Raw genomic sequence first — 13,154 nt, forward strand, 5'->3', positions numbered from 1 at the left:
GCAGGTTCCTGCATAGAAAAACTGTAGCATTAATATTTTCCCATTCCAGCTATTGCAAACCAGTGCAGTAATGGCATTGGCTGCTCTGAGCTTCTCCCCATGTTTTTATACTCGCAGTGTAATTCCTGCAGCTCTAGCGGTGATAGAACATAACCAGAGAGACACTCACTACACCACCCCGATACACAGGCCTCGCCCCAGTCATTTTGCCAACCAACATATGGCTGCCCACATCCTGCCGTGCTTCCGCCATCCATCCGCGTCACATGACTTGGCTGCTGCCGGTCACGTGCCGGCGCCGCTGTCATGGCTGATGTGGAGAGCAGTAAAGCCCTGAGCGGGCTGCTGAACGGCATCTCACAGCGGAGATACCACGGGAACACGCAGATAACGGACGAGCTGCTCCAGACGGAGCTGTACCCGGAGCTGCCGCCAGACGAGTTCAGGGCCCTGCACGACAAGATGCAAGGCATCCTCAAGGTACCCGGATAATGGTGGAGATGGGAGAAACCACTGCAGAGCCGGGGGGAGGGGGGCTCTTACATCCTGCTGGTGTCAGTAATAGACTCTTCTGCTGCGGATTTTCACAGTGTGATGCAAAACAGTGACGGATCCGCAACCAAATCTGCAAAATAGTGGTGATGTCACCAGGTGCAGCACAGGAGGGGACACCGGAGGGGAGCGCTGAGGCCGGACGCGTCCTACTGTGAGATCCGATTGCTGCTGTTAACCATTTAGATGCTGCTGTCATCTTTTTACAGCAGCGTTTAATTGGTGCGTTTGCTGATGCTCGTGCACATCGGCTTCCATTGGTGATGGCTCATCATGGCCGCCAGGAGTCCGGGGAAGGCCCCATCACTGCCATCTTGGTCCGGTAACGCTCTTCTACAGGCTTCACAGGAGATCACCATTTTCACTATATAATGTAAGCAATTGTATGATCACAGGTATCACGACCCCCGAGACGATTACAGAGTAGAGAAAAAAGAAATTTGAATTTCCCTATATTAACCCCTTCAGCCCCCAGGCATTTTGTGTTTTTCCGTTTTTTTTTTCCCCTCTTTCTTCCGAGAGCCGTAACTTTTTTTTTTATTTTTCTGTCAATCTTGCCATATGAAGGCTTGTTTTTTGCGGGACGAGTTGTAGTTTTAAGTGAAACCCTAAGTTTTACCATATAGTGTACTGGAAGACGGCAAAAAAATTCCAAGTGCAGAAAAATTGCAAAAAAGTGTGATCGCACAATAGTTTTTGGAATATTTTATTCACCGTGTTCACTATATGGTAAAACTGATGTGTCGGTGTGATGTCTCAGGTCGGTGTGAGTTTGTAGACACCAAACATGAATAGGTTTACTTGTCTCTAAGGCCTCTGCCACACTCACGTACCTCCGGTACGTGTGTGCCTTTTTTTTTCACGTACCGGAGACACGGGCCCACGTGGTCCTATGTATTGTTATTGTTTTGGACACACATAAGTATTCAGGAATGGAACGTGTGTCCGTTCCGTACTTACGTGTGTCCGCTTTTTAAAAACGCTGACATGTCTGTGTTGCTACGGCAGCACGGGTGTTACACGGCCCGCACCCGTACCACACGGATGTAGTGTGGATGCGGGTCTATGTGACACGCGCCGGAGAAAGACACGTGTCAGTGTAAAAATAATAAAAACACATACTCACCTCCACCTCCATACCTGCAGTCTCTGCCGCGGCTGTCCCCTGCATCCGTCCCCCAGTGATTTTGAACAAAGCTTCTTCTTCACTGGGGCCCGGAAGCAGCATCAGCGGGGCGTGGCTTTCGCCGGACGCTGTCATTCAGCACCACAGACAGCTCCTGATGATGCAGGTAAGGCGGGGCTTTCCGTTCTCCATGTGTTATTACATATAACACACGGAGAACACGTACGTGCCATAAACACGGCGCACGGGGACAAAACCATCCCTTTAACACGTACGTGATAAAAACGTTACATTTTGTCACGTAAGTGTGGCAGAGGCCTAAGGCAGTGTTTCTCAACTCCAGTCCTCAAGACCCACCAACAGATCATGTTTTCCTCAATCAGGTTTTCAGGCTTTAATTAATGTTGCACAGGTGATGGAATTATTCCTTGTCTAAAATTGAGGAAAATCTTAAAACATGATTGGTTGATGGGTCTAGAGGACTGGAGTTGAGAAACACTGATCTAAGGGGTTAAAAAAATTCACAAGCTTGTCCAAAAAAAGTGGCGCACGTTTTGGAGTTCAGGTGAGAGCACCGGAGATCACCCCGACCTGTCTGCAGTTGGCATGAACTGAACCGCAATCGCCGGGGAATCAATCACTCGACACTCGCGGTACAGTCTCGGCTGCACGCCGGAGTTCAGGTGACAGCTCCGGAGTGCTATGCAGGTACCTGAATCCAGGCCTGGCATTACTGGAGATTCCTCCGGTAGCCAGTCCAACGCTGCCCCCAGACCTCCGCTTCTATTATAATCACCTCTATGCCTACATGGACTTAGAGTAAACATTGTTACTCTGTCTGGAAACATCAGGCTGCATTTTGAACACGCCCCTGACAAGTTACGTCATACCTGTCAGGAGCCAGTACATTCTAGCATCTACCCAGCATTTATATCCTGATAATAAGACTGCTTAAGGACCTTTTGTGACATTATGTCATGTGACTAGGGTGTCACCAAAAGGTCTCTTAAAGGGAACCTGTCATCAGGATTTTCACTTATAACCTTCGACCACCACCAGTGAGCTCTTATATACAGAATTAGCTGTACTACCCGGCTTCGCCCAGGTTAATAACTGTTGTTAACAAAATAGAATGTATTAACGCCCGGGATAGTAACTGTCTCTCTGTTTCTTTCCCATTCTCTGTCTGTCTCCCCCTCTTTATATATCTCTCTCTCTATCTCTTTGTCTGTCTGTCTCTTTCCCTGTCTGTCTCTGACTGTCTCTGTCTCTTTTTCCGTCTGTCTCAATCTCTTTCCCTGTCTGTCTATCTATCTCTGTCACTTTCCCTGTCTGTCTCTTTTCCTATCTGTCTCTTTCCCTCTCTTTCCCTGTGTCTCTCTTTGTCTATCTCTTTACCTGTCTTTGTCTGTCTCTTACCCTGTCTGTCTCTTTCACTCTCTTTCCCTGTCTTTCTGTTTCCCTATGTCTGTCTCTGTCTTTGTCTGTGTCTGTCTCTTTACCTGTCTGTCTGTCTCTTAACCTGTCTCTCTCTTTCTCTTTCCCTCTCTTTCCCTGTCTGTCTCTTTCCCTGTCAGTCTGTCTCTTTCTGTGTCTGTCTCTTTGTATCTGTTTCTTACCCTGTTTGTGTCTGCCTCTTTCCCTGGCTGTCTCTTTCCCTGTCTGTGTCTGCCTCTTTCCCTGGCTGTATTGTGACACACCAACATTCCATATAAGGGCGTGGCTGCGCATTCTTCTGAAGTTCTGGCTGCACTGTGGCTCCCAGCTCCATTCGCTTTAATGGAGGCAGGTTTTTTGGTGAATAACTGTAAAGCGCGGGGTTAAAATTTCCCCTCAAAACATAGCCTGTGACGCTCTCGGGGTCCAGAAGTGTGAGTGTGCAAAATTTTCTGGCTGTGACGGTGCAGATGCCAATTCCGGACATACACACACACACACACACACACACACACACACACACACACACACACACACACACACACACACACACACACACACACACACACACACACACACACACACACCTTTATATATTAGATTGTAGAATACTGTATATAAGGGCCCAGGCCGATTTTTGTTTAACGTAAAAGACACATTTTATTTTTTTCACCTGCAGGGTGGTCCGGTTCTATGGGCATCACTGATCTCAGTCCGGCGCCTTCTGTCTTCCTTCTATCACCATCCTCCTTTTCTGCTCTATGTAGATGACACGTCCTACGTCATCCACACAGAGGCCTCCATTGCGTTCCTGCACATGCTCACTTCTCTCTGCCCTGCTGAGGTACTGTACTGTAATGTGCAGGCACGGCGAAGGTCAAAGATTGCCTGCAGTTGTGCACTACAATACTTTGCTCTGCCCTCAGCAGGGTAGAGAGAAGTGCGCAGGAGCGCAATGGCAGCCTCTGTGTGGATGATGTAGGGCACGTGGCTGGGAAGGAGGTGGACGGCGATAGCAAGAAGATAGGAGGCGCCGGACCAAGAGCAGCGACACCCATCGGACTGGGCCGCCCCGCAGGTGAGGCTGGGCAGGAGGATGGCGATCACACAAGATGGAGGAGGCGCCGGACCGAGACCAGCGCCACCTATCGGACCAGACCACCCCTTAGGTGAGTATTATAAAGGGTGTTTTTTACATTCTACAGAGCGGCCTGGGCTCTTATATACAGTATTCTGGAATGCTGCATATAAGATCTCAATGGTAGTGACCGCAGCTTATAAGGGACACGTTTGGTGAAATGTTCCCTTTAATTGCAGGAGTCTAAAGCTGAAGAAGACAGGCAGGTATGTGTGTGCAGTGTGCATGGCCAGATGATAGAGATACACACACACACACACACACACACACACACACACACACACACACACACACACACACACAGTGCTTTTTTTGTAAAAAAATATTTGCTGGTACGCATCTCTAAGGCAAGGAGCGGGGGGAGCTGTTAGGCACGCCGCCTGACATTGAGGAGCGGGGGGGGGGGGTGCCAGTGAAGAGAGTGGATGATCATGTGAGCACAAGTATGAGATTTATACACTTCTGGCCAAATTCTGGTTTGATGTGTCCGGCCTCAGTCAATTCATTTTCATTGAGCATGTCTGTTCAGCACGTGACCACATCTATGTAAATCGCATACTTGCAGCTTCATAACCTCCCACTGTCACCGCCGGCACCAGAGAATCCTGACAGCGTGCAGTGTGCACACTGTGAGAATTCAGAAGGCTGCAGTCAGAGTGACATACAGGGTGACTGCAGACTCAACACAAATTTGGACAACCCCTTTAATGCTCCTAACAACATAAATAAAAACCTAGTAACCGTGACCTTGTCAGACGGCACAAGACTTTATTAAAGAGATTGTCCACTACTTTAACATTAATGACCTTTCCTTAGGATAGGTCACTAATGTCTGACTGCTCAGGGTCCGGCACCTGGGAACCCCGCCAATTCCCTACACTAGGTGGCGGTGGTGGCAGGTGTCCAGAAGTGCTCAGTTCTGGATCTGCTCCGTCTTCTGATGGTGGCAGGAGTCTCCTATTACAATCAATGAGGTGGATGTGCAGTACCCGGCCGCGGACACCATCAGAGGACGGAGCAGATCCAGAAATAAGCATTTCCGGACACCTGCACCAAGAACAGCTGATCAGTGGGGGTCCCAGTGTGCTCACATCAGAAGCAATGCACAAGTGGGACCAAGGCCTAATGATGACACACAGTATCACAAATAAACATTTACATACAGGTACCTTATAGATGATGTTGTCTCTAGTGATTTCTTTCTATTCTTCATCTTGTCCTGACGCAATAATGACTTTTCACATTCACATCTCGTCTCTGCAGATTTCCATCTTCTCCGGTCTTCTGCAGCACATCCCGACACGATGCCCCTAAAAATAGCAGAATGATTATAATACTTCTACTTAAAAATATCTGCCCTACACTGTGCCCCTGAACAAATAATGGCCCCTCACAGTATTTTCTGCACAAAATATGACCCACACTGTCCCTCTTATGGTACATGGCCCTCCATATTCCCTCTCTTTCCAAACTGAGCCTACTGTTTACTGTGTCCCCTTATACTGCACCGTCTTTATACTGTGCCCTCATCAAACTCCCCCTCCTCGCTATAACCTCACACTGTCCTCCCATTCTGCCCCCTCTCCATACCTCCCCCCTCCACTACCCAGTCTTTATTCTGTGCCCCTCACATTCTTCTCATCCCTTACTGTCTCCTCACTACCTCCTGTGTGTCCATATACTTTTCCACCTCACTCCCCATCCTGCCCACTTGCTCCTCATACCATGTCATTCTTTATTCTGTGTCCTCAAAATTTCTTTCCAGTTCGCTCCACATCCTCTCTGTCCCCATGCATGAAACCTCATCCTCTCTGTCTCCATGCATCACCCCTCATCCTCTCTGTCTCCATGCATCACCCCTCATCCTCTCTGTCTCCATGCATCACCCCTCATCCTCTCTGTCTCCATGCATCACCCCTCATCCTCTCTGTCTCCATGCATCACCCCTCATCCTCTCTGTCTCCATGCATCACCCCTCATCCTCTCTGTCTCCATGCATCACCCCTCATCCTCTCTGTCTCCATGCATCACCCCTCATCCTCTCTGTCTCCATGCATCGCCCCTCATCCTCTGTCTCCATGCATCGCCCCTCATCCTCTCTGTCTCCATGCATCACCCCCTCATCCTCTCTGTCTCCATGCATCACCCCTCATCCTCTCTGTCTCCATGCATCACCCCTCATCCTCTCTGTCTCCATGCATCACCCCTCATCCTCTCTGTCTCCATGCATCACCCCTCATCCTCTCTGTCTCCATGCATCACCCCTCATCCTCTCTGTCTCCATGCATCACCCCTCATCCTCTCTGTCTCCATGCATCACCCCTCATCCTCTGTCTCCATGCATCACCCCTCATCCTCTCTGTCTCCATGCATCACCCCTCATCCTCTCTGTCTCCATGCATCACCCCTCATCCTCTCTGTCTCCATGCATCACCCCTCATCCTCTCTGTCTCCATGCATCACCCCTCATCCTCTCTGTCTCCATGCATCACCCCTCATCCTCTCTGTCTCCATGCATCACCCCTCATCCTCTCTGTCTCCATGCATCACCCCTCATCCTCTCTGTCTCCATGCATCACCCCTCATCCTCTCTGTCTCCATGCATCACCCCTCATCCTCTCTGTCTCCATGCATCACCCCTCATCCTCTCTGTCTCCATGCATCACCCCTCATCCTCTCTGTCTCCATGCATCACCCCTCATCCTCTCTGTCTCCATGCATCACCCCTCATCCTCTCTGTCTCCATGCATCACCCCTCATCCTCTCTGTCTCCATGCATCACCCCTCATCCTCTCTGTCTCCATGCATCACCCCTCATCCTCTCTGTCTCCATGCATCACCCCTCATCCTCTCTGTCTCCATGCATCACCCCTCATCCTCTCTGTCTCCATGCATCACCCCTCATCCTCTCTGTCTCCATGCATCACCCCTCATCCTCTCTGTCTCCATGCATCACCCCTCATCCTCTCTGTCTCCATGCATGAGACCTCATCCTCTCTGTCTCCATGCATGAGACCTCATCCTCTCTGTCTCCATGCATGAGACCTCATCCTCTCTGTCACCATGCATGAGACCTCATCCTCTCTGTCACCATGCATGAGACCTCATCCTCTCTGTCACCATGCATGAGACCTCATCCTCTCTGTCACCATGCATGAAACCTCATCCTCTCTGTCACCATGCATGAAACCTCATCCTCTCTGTCACCATGCATGAAACCTCATCCTCTCTGTCACCATGCATGAAACCTCTTCCTCTCTGTCACCATGCATGAAACCTCTTCCTCGCTCTCCCCATGCATGAAACCTCTTCCTCGCTCTCCCCATGCATGAAACCTCATCCTCTCTCTCCCCATACTCTTTCCACAGATAGTTCCCTCCCCCACCCATACTGTGTATATACATATTGCCCCCTCCCCACCCTTTGTCCCCCCATAGTGTGTGCACAGATAGTTCTCTCCCCCATACAGTTTCATAAATACTCCCCTCTTACCCAATAATGTTCCTCCTCCGTGTCTTCTTCAGCTCCACACTGGAGCACTTCTCAGCGTTTCTCTGCCGCCTCCGTGCTGTAGCGTTGGCTTCCGGGTCAGCAGTCTGATCAGCTGACCTGATCACATGACAGTGGGAGCCGCGCGCTGCACTTTCTATGAGTGCGGCTGTCAGCGTGACAGCCACGCTCAGAGAATAGCGGCTCCCACCCCAGCAGACTTCCACACCGCCGCATCAGGGAGCCCGACAGCGCCCCGTAGAGACGCCTCTGGCTTGTGCCTCCGCTCCACATGGCTAATTTGTATAGTTTACAAATTAGCCATGTGGACAGAGGCGCTCTTCAGATTTTCCGGTACGCCGTACTGGCGCGCACCACTGCAAAAAGAGCACTGCACACACATATGTTACACACAGCTATGTTGATGTTCCCGATTGCAATATGATTATATTTGAATAAATGTTGTTTGGTTTTTTTTGGGGGGTTTTTTTGTATTTTTTTTTAAAGAATAGATGTTGATTGTTGTTCATGGTGGGGGAACAAAAGACGTCGCTTGATAATAATCCCTAGGGCATCTTCCACAGCAATATGTAAAATTAATAAACCTGTAGATACTGTAAAGTCATCAAACTTTGCTTATAAAAAAAAAAAACAAAAACTAAAAGCGATCATAACATCCTATGTACCCCAACATTTTATTACTGAAAACGTCCGCTCAGGACACAAACTGGGGACAAAAAAACGTTCGATGTCTCAAAAAGTTGCAACACAAACCAAAAAAATGTTTGGGTTTCGGAATTTTTTCTTTTCACAGCAAAAAGCTTTGCAAGTTTGGTAACACCGTAATCGCACGGACGCGGGGACTCCTGTTTCCGGCCGTCTTTACAGAGCAATGAATGCTGGTAAAAAAATAAGAATTGCGGAAATGTTTTTATTTTCTCAATTTCACCGCACTAGGAAGTTCCCGCCCCCCCCTTTTTTTTTTTTTTTTTTTTTTAATTCCCCAGTACATTGTGGTAAAATAAATGGTGTCCTTCAAAACAACAACTCGTCTTGTGCAAACACGAGCCAACAGTCTGCTATGTGCACTGAAAAATAAAAAAAGTTATGGCTTTAAGATGAAGGGGAGAAAAAAACAACTCCAAAAATTAAAAGGGGGCGGGCCTTGAAAGGAATCTTTTCCCTGTCGCCCATGACAGCACCACCTGAGAGAGAGGTTCCGCCCACATCAGGACAGGAAACCCACTGATAAAAAGGCGGTACCTTTCCTCCACATCAGTTTGGTTTCCTGTCGTGGTATAGAGGGGTTCCTCCCCTTCTTGAGAGGTCGCCATGTTCGGATCCTTTCGGACAACAGGGTGACGGTGACGTACGTCAACCACCAGGGAGGCACCAGATCCCCTTCTCTTCTGACTCTGACTATGCGCATCTTCCAGCTGGCCGAACTACATCTCTCCTCCTTAACAGCTCTTCATATCAAGGGGACGGAAAACGAGGAGGCAGACTTCCTCAGCCGGCACTGTCTCAGTCAGGGGGAGTGGTCCTTAGACCCGGAGGTCTTTCGCAAGATCACGCTTCTATGGGGTGTCCCTGTTCTCGACCTGTTCGCTACCAAGGCGAATCGGAAAGTGGACAGGTTCTGCTCTCTCAACCCCCGAGACGATCCTGTTGCCCTCGATGCGTTCCAGATGTCTTGGTCTCAGGGCCTCCTGTACGCGTTTCCTCCTCTGATCCTGTTGCCTTCGGTTCTCCGGAAAATCCGGGACGACAGAGCGGAGGTTATTCTCATCGCCCCCTTCTGGCCGAAGCAGGCATGGTTTTACTGGCTGCGGACACTGTCTCTGGTGGATCCTTGGGTTCTCCCGGACGTCCCTCATCTCCTTTCCCAGGGCCCAGTCTGTAACCCCCCGAGCCGGCTCTGCATTTGACGGCCTGGCGTTTGAGCGGCGGCTGCTAACTCGACGGGGTTTTTCCTCTGGCTTAATAGACACTCTTCTTCGCAGTAGGAAAGCGGTCACCACGACCATTTACGGGAGGGTCTGGAAGCGTTTTCTCCTTCAGTCCGGGGCTCGGGAGGAGGACCCCCTCTCCTATCTCGGCTATTCTAGAATTCCTCCAGAGGGGGTTGGAATTGGGTCTCTCCACCAGTACGCTCAAGGTACAGGTATCAGCCTTAGGGGCACTGTTTAATTTTAGTCTGGCACAGAATGAATGGATTTGCAGGTTCATTAAATCTAAGTCCAGGTCTGTACCTGTTCAGGCTCCCAGGGTTCCCCCATGGGACCTCAATTTAGTGTTGGATGCCCTCACCGGGCCACCGTTTGAACCCTTAGGGGAGGTCCCTCTCAAACTGTTGTCACTTAAAGGGAACCTGTCATCAGAAATTTGGCTTTCAACCTAAATGTTTCCCCCTCTGCAGCTCGTGGGCTGCATTCTAGTAAGGTTTCTATACTTTTTGTGCCCCCTTTTAAACCAAAATAAATACTTTATAAAACTGTACCTTTCGGTTTGAAAATCTTGTAAATTATCCATGGGGGCGGGCCGTGTGGCGTCCGTTGCTGTATCTTACGCCGTCCCCCATGCTCCAAATCATCCCTCAGGACGCCGCCCACTGCGCCCGAGGTCCCGTGCACGCTGGGAGACCTAGTGACGTGGTCGCAAGCACGAGAGTATGGGCGGCGCTGTGATTGCATCGCAAGTGCCCGCCCATACTCTCGTGGGCGCGCTCTCCCCTCTGTACTTTGCTCAGATCCTCCGCTTCTCCTGTAGTGGCCTGCTCCGCTCCTCCCATCTATTTCCTGCTGCAGGGTACGATGGGAAGGAGGTGACGTCGGGCCGGCGCAGAACGCTGGAGGCAGTGGGGAAAGGGCGGGCACGAGAGTATGGGCGGGCACTTGCGATGCAATCACAGCGCCGCCCATACTCTCGTGCCTGCAACCACGTCACCAGGTGTCCTGGCGTGCACGGGACCTCGGGCGCAGTGGGCAGCGTTCTGAGGGATGATTTGGAGCATGGGGGACGGCGTAAGATACAGCAACGGACGCCACACGGCCCGCCCCCATGGATAATTTACAAGATTTTCAAACCGAAAGGTACAGTTTTATAAAGTATTTATTTTGGTTTAAAAGGGGGCACAAAAAGTATAGAAACCTTACTAGAATGCAGCCCACGAGCTGCAGAGGGGGAAACATTTAGGTTGAAAGCCAAATTTCTGATGACAGGTTCCCTTTAAGGTTTTTCTCCTTGTCGCACTCACCTCGGCCAGGCGGGTGGGGGATCTCCAAGCCTTGTCCGTTGTTCACCCTTATACCCAGATTCTGGATGATAGGGTAGTGTTGCGGACTGATCCCTTCTACCTGCCCAAGGTTTCTAAACCCTTTCATCGGTCCCTAGACATCGTGCTCCCTTCCCTCTGTGACCCCCCCCCTCATAACGAGAAAGAGGCTAGGTTGCACACGTTGGATGTTCGGAGGGCCTTAATCACGTACCTAGATAGGACTAGGGAATGGAGGAAGTCTCAGATCCTGTTTGTCACTTTTCAGGGGCATTCCAGGGGGCGTGGGGCTTCTAAGGCTACCTTGGCCAGATGGGTCAGGGATGCCATCGGTTTGGCATACTCGGCTAAAGAAACCACTCCTCCTCAGGGCATAAGGGCGCACTCCACTAGAACAGTGTCTGCGTCTTGGGCAGAGAGAGCGGATGCCTCTATTGACCAGATCTGTCGGGCGGCTACTTGGTCGTCTCCTGGTACTTTCTTGCGGCACTATAGGCTGGACTTATCCTCCACAACTGACCTTTCCTTTGGGAGACGGGTCTTACAGGCGGTGGTCCCTCCCTAAGGTGGTGGTCTATATAAATCTCTCAGGTGGTGCTGTCATGGGCGGCAGGGAAAAATCTTAATTACTCACCGGTAATGGGATTTTCAATAGCCCATGACAGCACCCTTAGTTCCCCACCTATTCCCTGGTTGTGGGCACCCTTAGGGGGGTGTTAAGAGTTATTGGTGTTTTTCCTTGGGTGGTGGTATGATTAATCTGTTTGTTGTGTTTTGTTGGTCCTCTCTGGCTCTGAAAACCTACTGATGTGGAGGAGAGGTGCTGCCTTTTTATCAGTGGGTTTCCTGTCCTGATGTGGGCGGAACCTATCTCTCAGGTGGTGCTGTCATGGGCTATTGAAAATCCCATTACCGGTGAGTAATTAAGATTTTCAGCAGGTTTTTGCAATGTAAGCTGAAGACCGCCTGCTGCAAGGGATAACAGAGAATTCAGGGATACCTGTCTTGTCACATTCGGATCTGTTTGTTTAAGCAGCAGGACACTTATCACTGCTCAGACTACAGTATAACATGCAGTCTAACACGCTCCCTCCTCTGACACCTTACTGTGAATGTACACTATCTATAGAGAACCAAGTGTAGGCGCGGACAGCTCTCTCAGTTCTGCTACATGGCTAAATCTAAGAATTCTGATTAGATCAGAACCACTGCAACCAGTAATCTAAGTGATACATCGCTGGATTCAGGATCTCTTTGCCTACATTATGGTTGCTTTCATTGATGAAAAAAAATCCTGCAAAATCATTGAAAGAATTGACATGCTGCTTCGTTCAAAAACACAGCAATTTTCTATTTTTCTATTTCCAGGAAAAAAAGAAAAACAGTCGTGCACATAAGATTTCTGGAATCTCATGGCTTTTCTGTTACTGTAAAAAGCAGCTTTTGATTTTAATAAAACTCATGAAAAAAAATGCCACAAAACCGCAGCGATTCGGAACATAGCCTAAGTCCACCGTGCATCAGATCCTTGGGGGCTTTGCTGAAAGATTACTTGTTTTGGGGTCTTGCTTTTCTACTTTGCAAACATCGTGTCCTGTGCTAGAAAATTGTGCAGACTATATGGAGACCGTGTCCTGGAGGCGGCAGCCTGTAAACCTGCATTTATTTCTGCAGCGCCCCTCTTCCAGCAATGCTGATAACTGGTCACCAGACTTGCGGTATAAGGGTATGTGCCACAGCACTATGTACCTGCAGATATATCCGCGGGTACGTCCGCAGGTTTCCCGCAGCTGATCCTCTGGAATCCGCAGTTATACATAGCTGCGGGATTCCAGCAAAATATCTACGGTAAACCTGCAGACATTCCTGCAGCTTACCTGCAGAAGTCCCGGTCTCTATCTCCATAGCGGAAAGGCGGGACATCCGCAGGTATTTCCGCATGAATAATTGACATGCAGTTACGTGCGGCTGCGGGACATCCACAGCACTACCCATGTCCCATAGCATAACATGGGGAGTGTCTGTACATGCTGAAACCTGCAGATTTATCTGGAAAATCCAGATAAATCCGCAGGGTTTTCCGATGCAAATTCTGCGGTTAGAGTCCCGTGGGCACATAGCCTTAGGCTACATGTGCA

General features: G+C 49.7%; 1 protein-coding gene across 2 annotated transcripts in view; it reads left to right on the top strand.

The window, feature by feature from the left end:
- The first annotated feature begins 278 nt into the window (after window positions 1-278).
- COMMD1 (copper metabolism domain containing 1) overlaps window positions 279-13,154 on the top strand; it is a 143,316-nt gene continuing 130,440 nt past the window's right edge. For both annotated transcript variants that reach the window (XM_075338042.1, XM_075338043.1), the window contains exon 1: window positions 279-480. In XM_075338042.1, coding sequence (XP_075194157.1) covers window positions 307-480 — 174 coding nt within the window. In that variant the 5' untranslated portion in view covers window positions 279-306. The remainder of the gene's footprint in view (window positions 481-13,154) is intronic.

Source organism: Anomaloglossus baeobatrachus, chromosome 3, assembly GCF_048569485.1.
Source record: "Anomaloglossus baeobatrachus isolate aAnoBae1 chromosome 3, aAnoBae1.hap1, whole genome shotgun sequence".
Lineage (NCBI taxonomy): Eukaryota > Metazoa > Chordata > Amphibia > Anura > Aromobatidae > Anomaloglossus > Anomaloglossus baeobatrachus.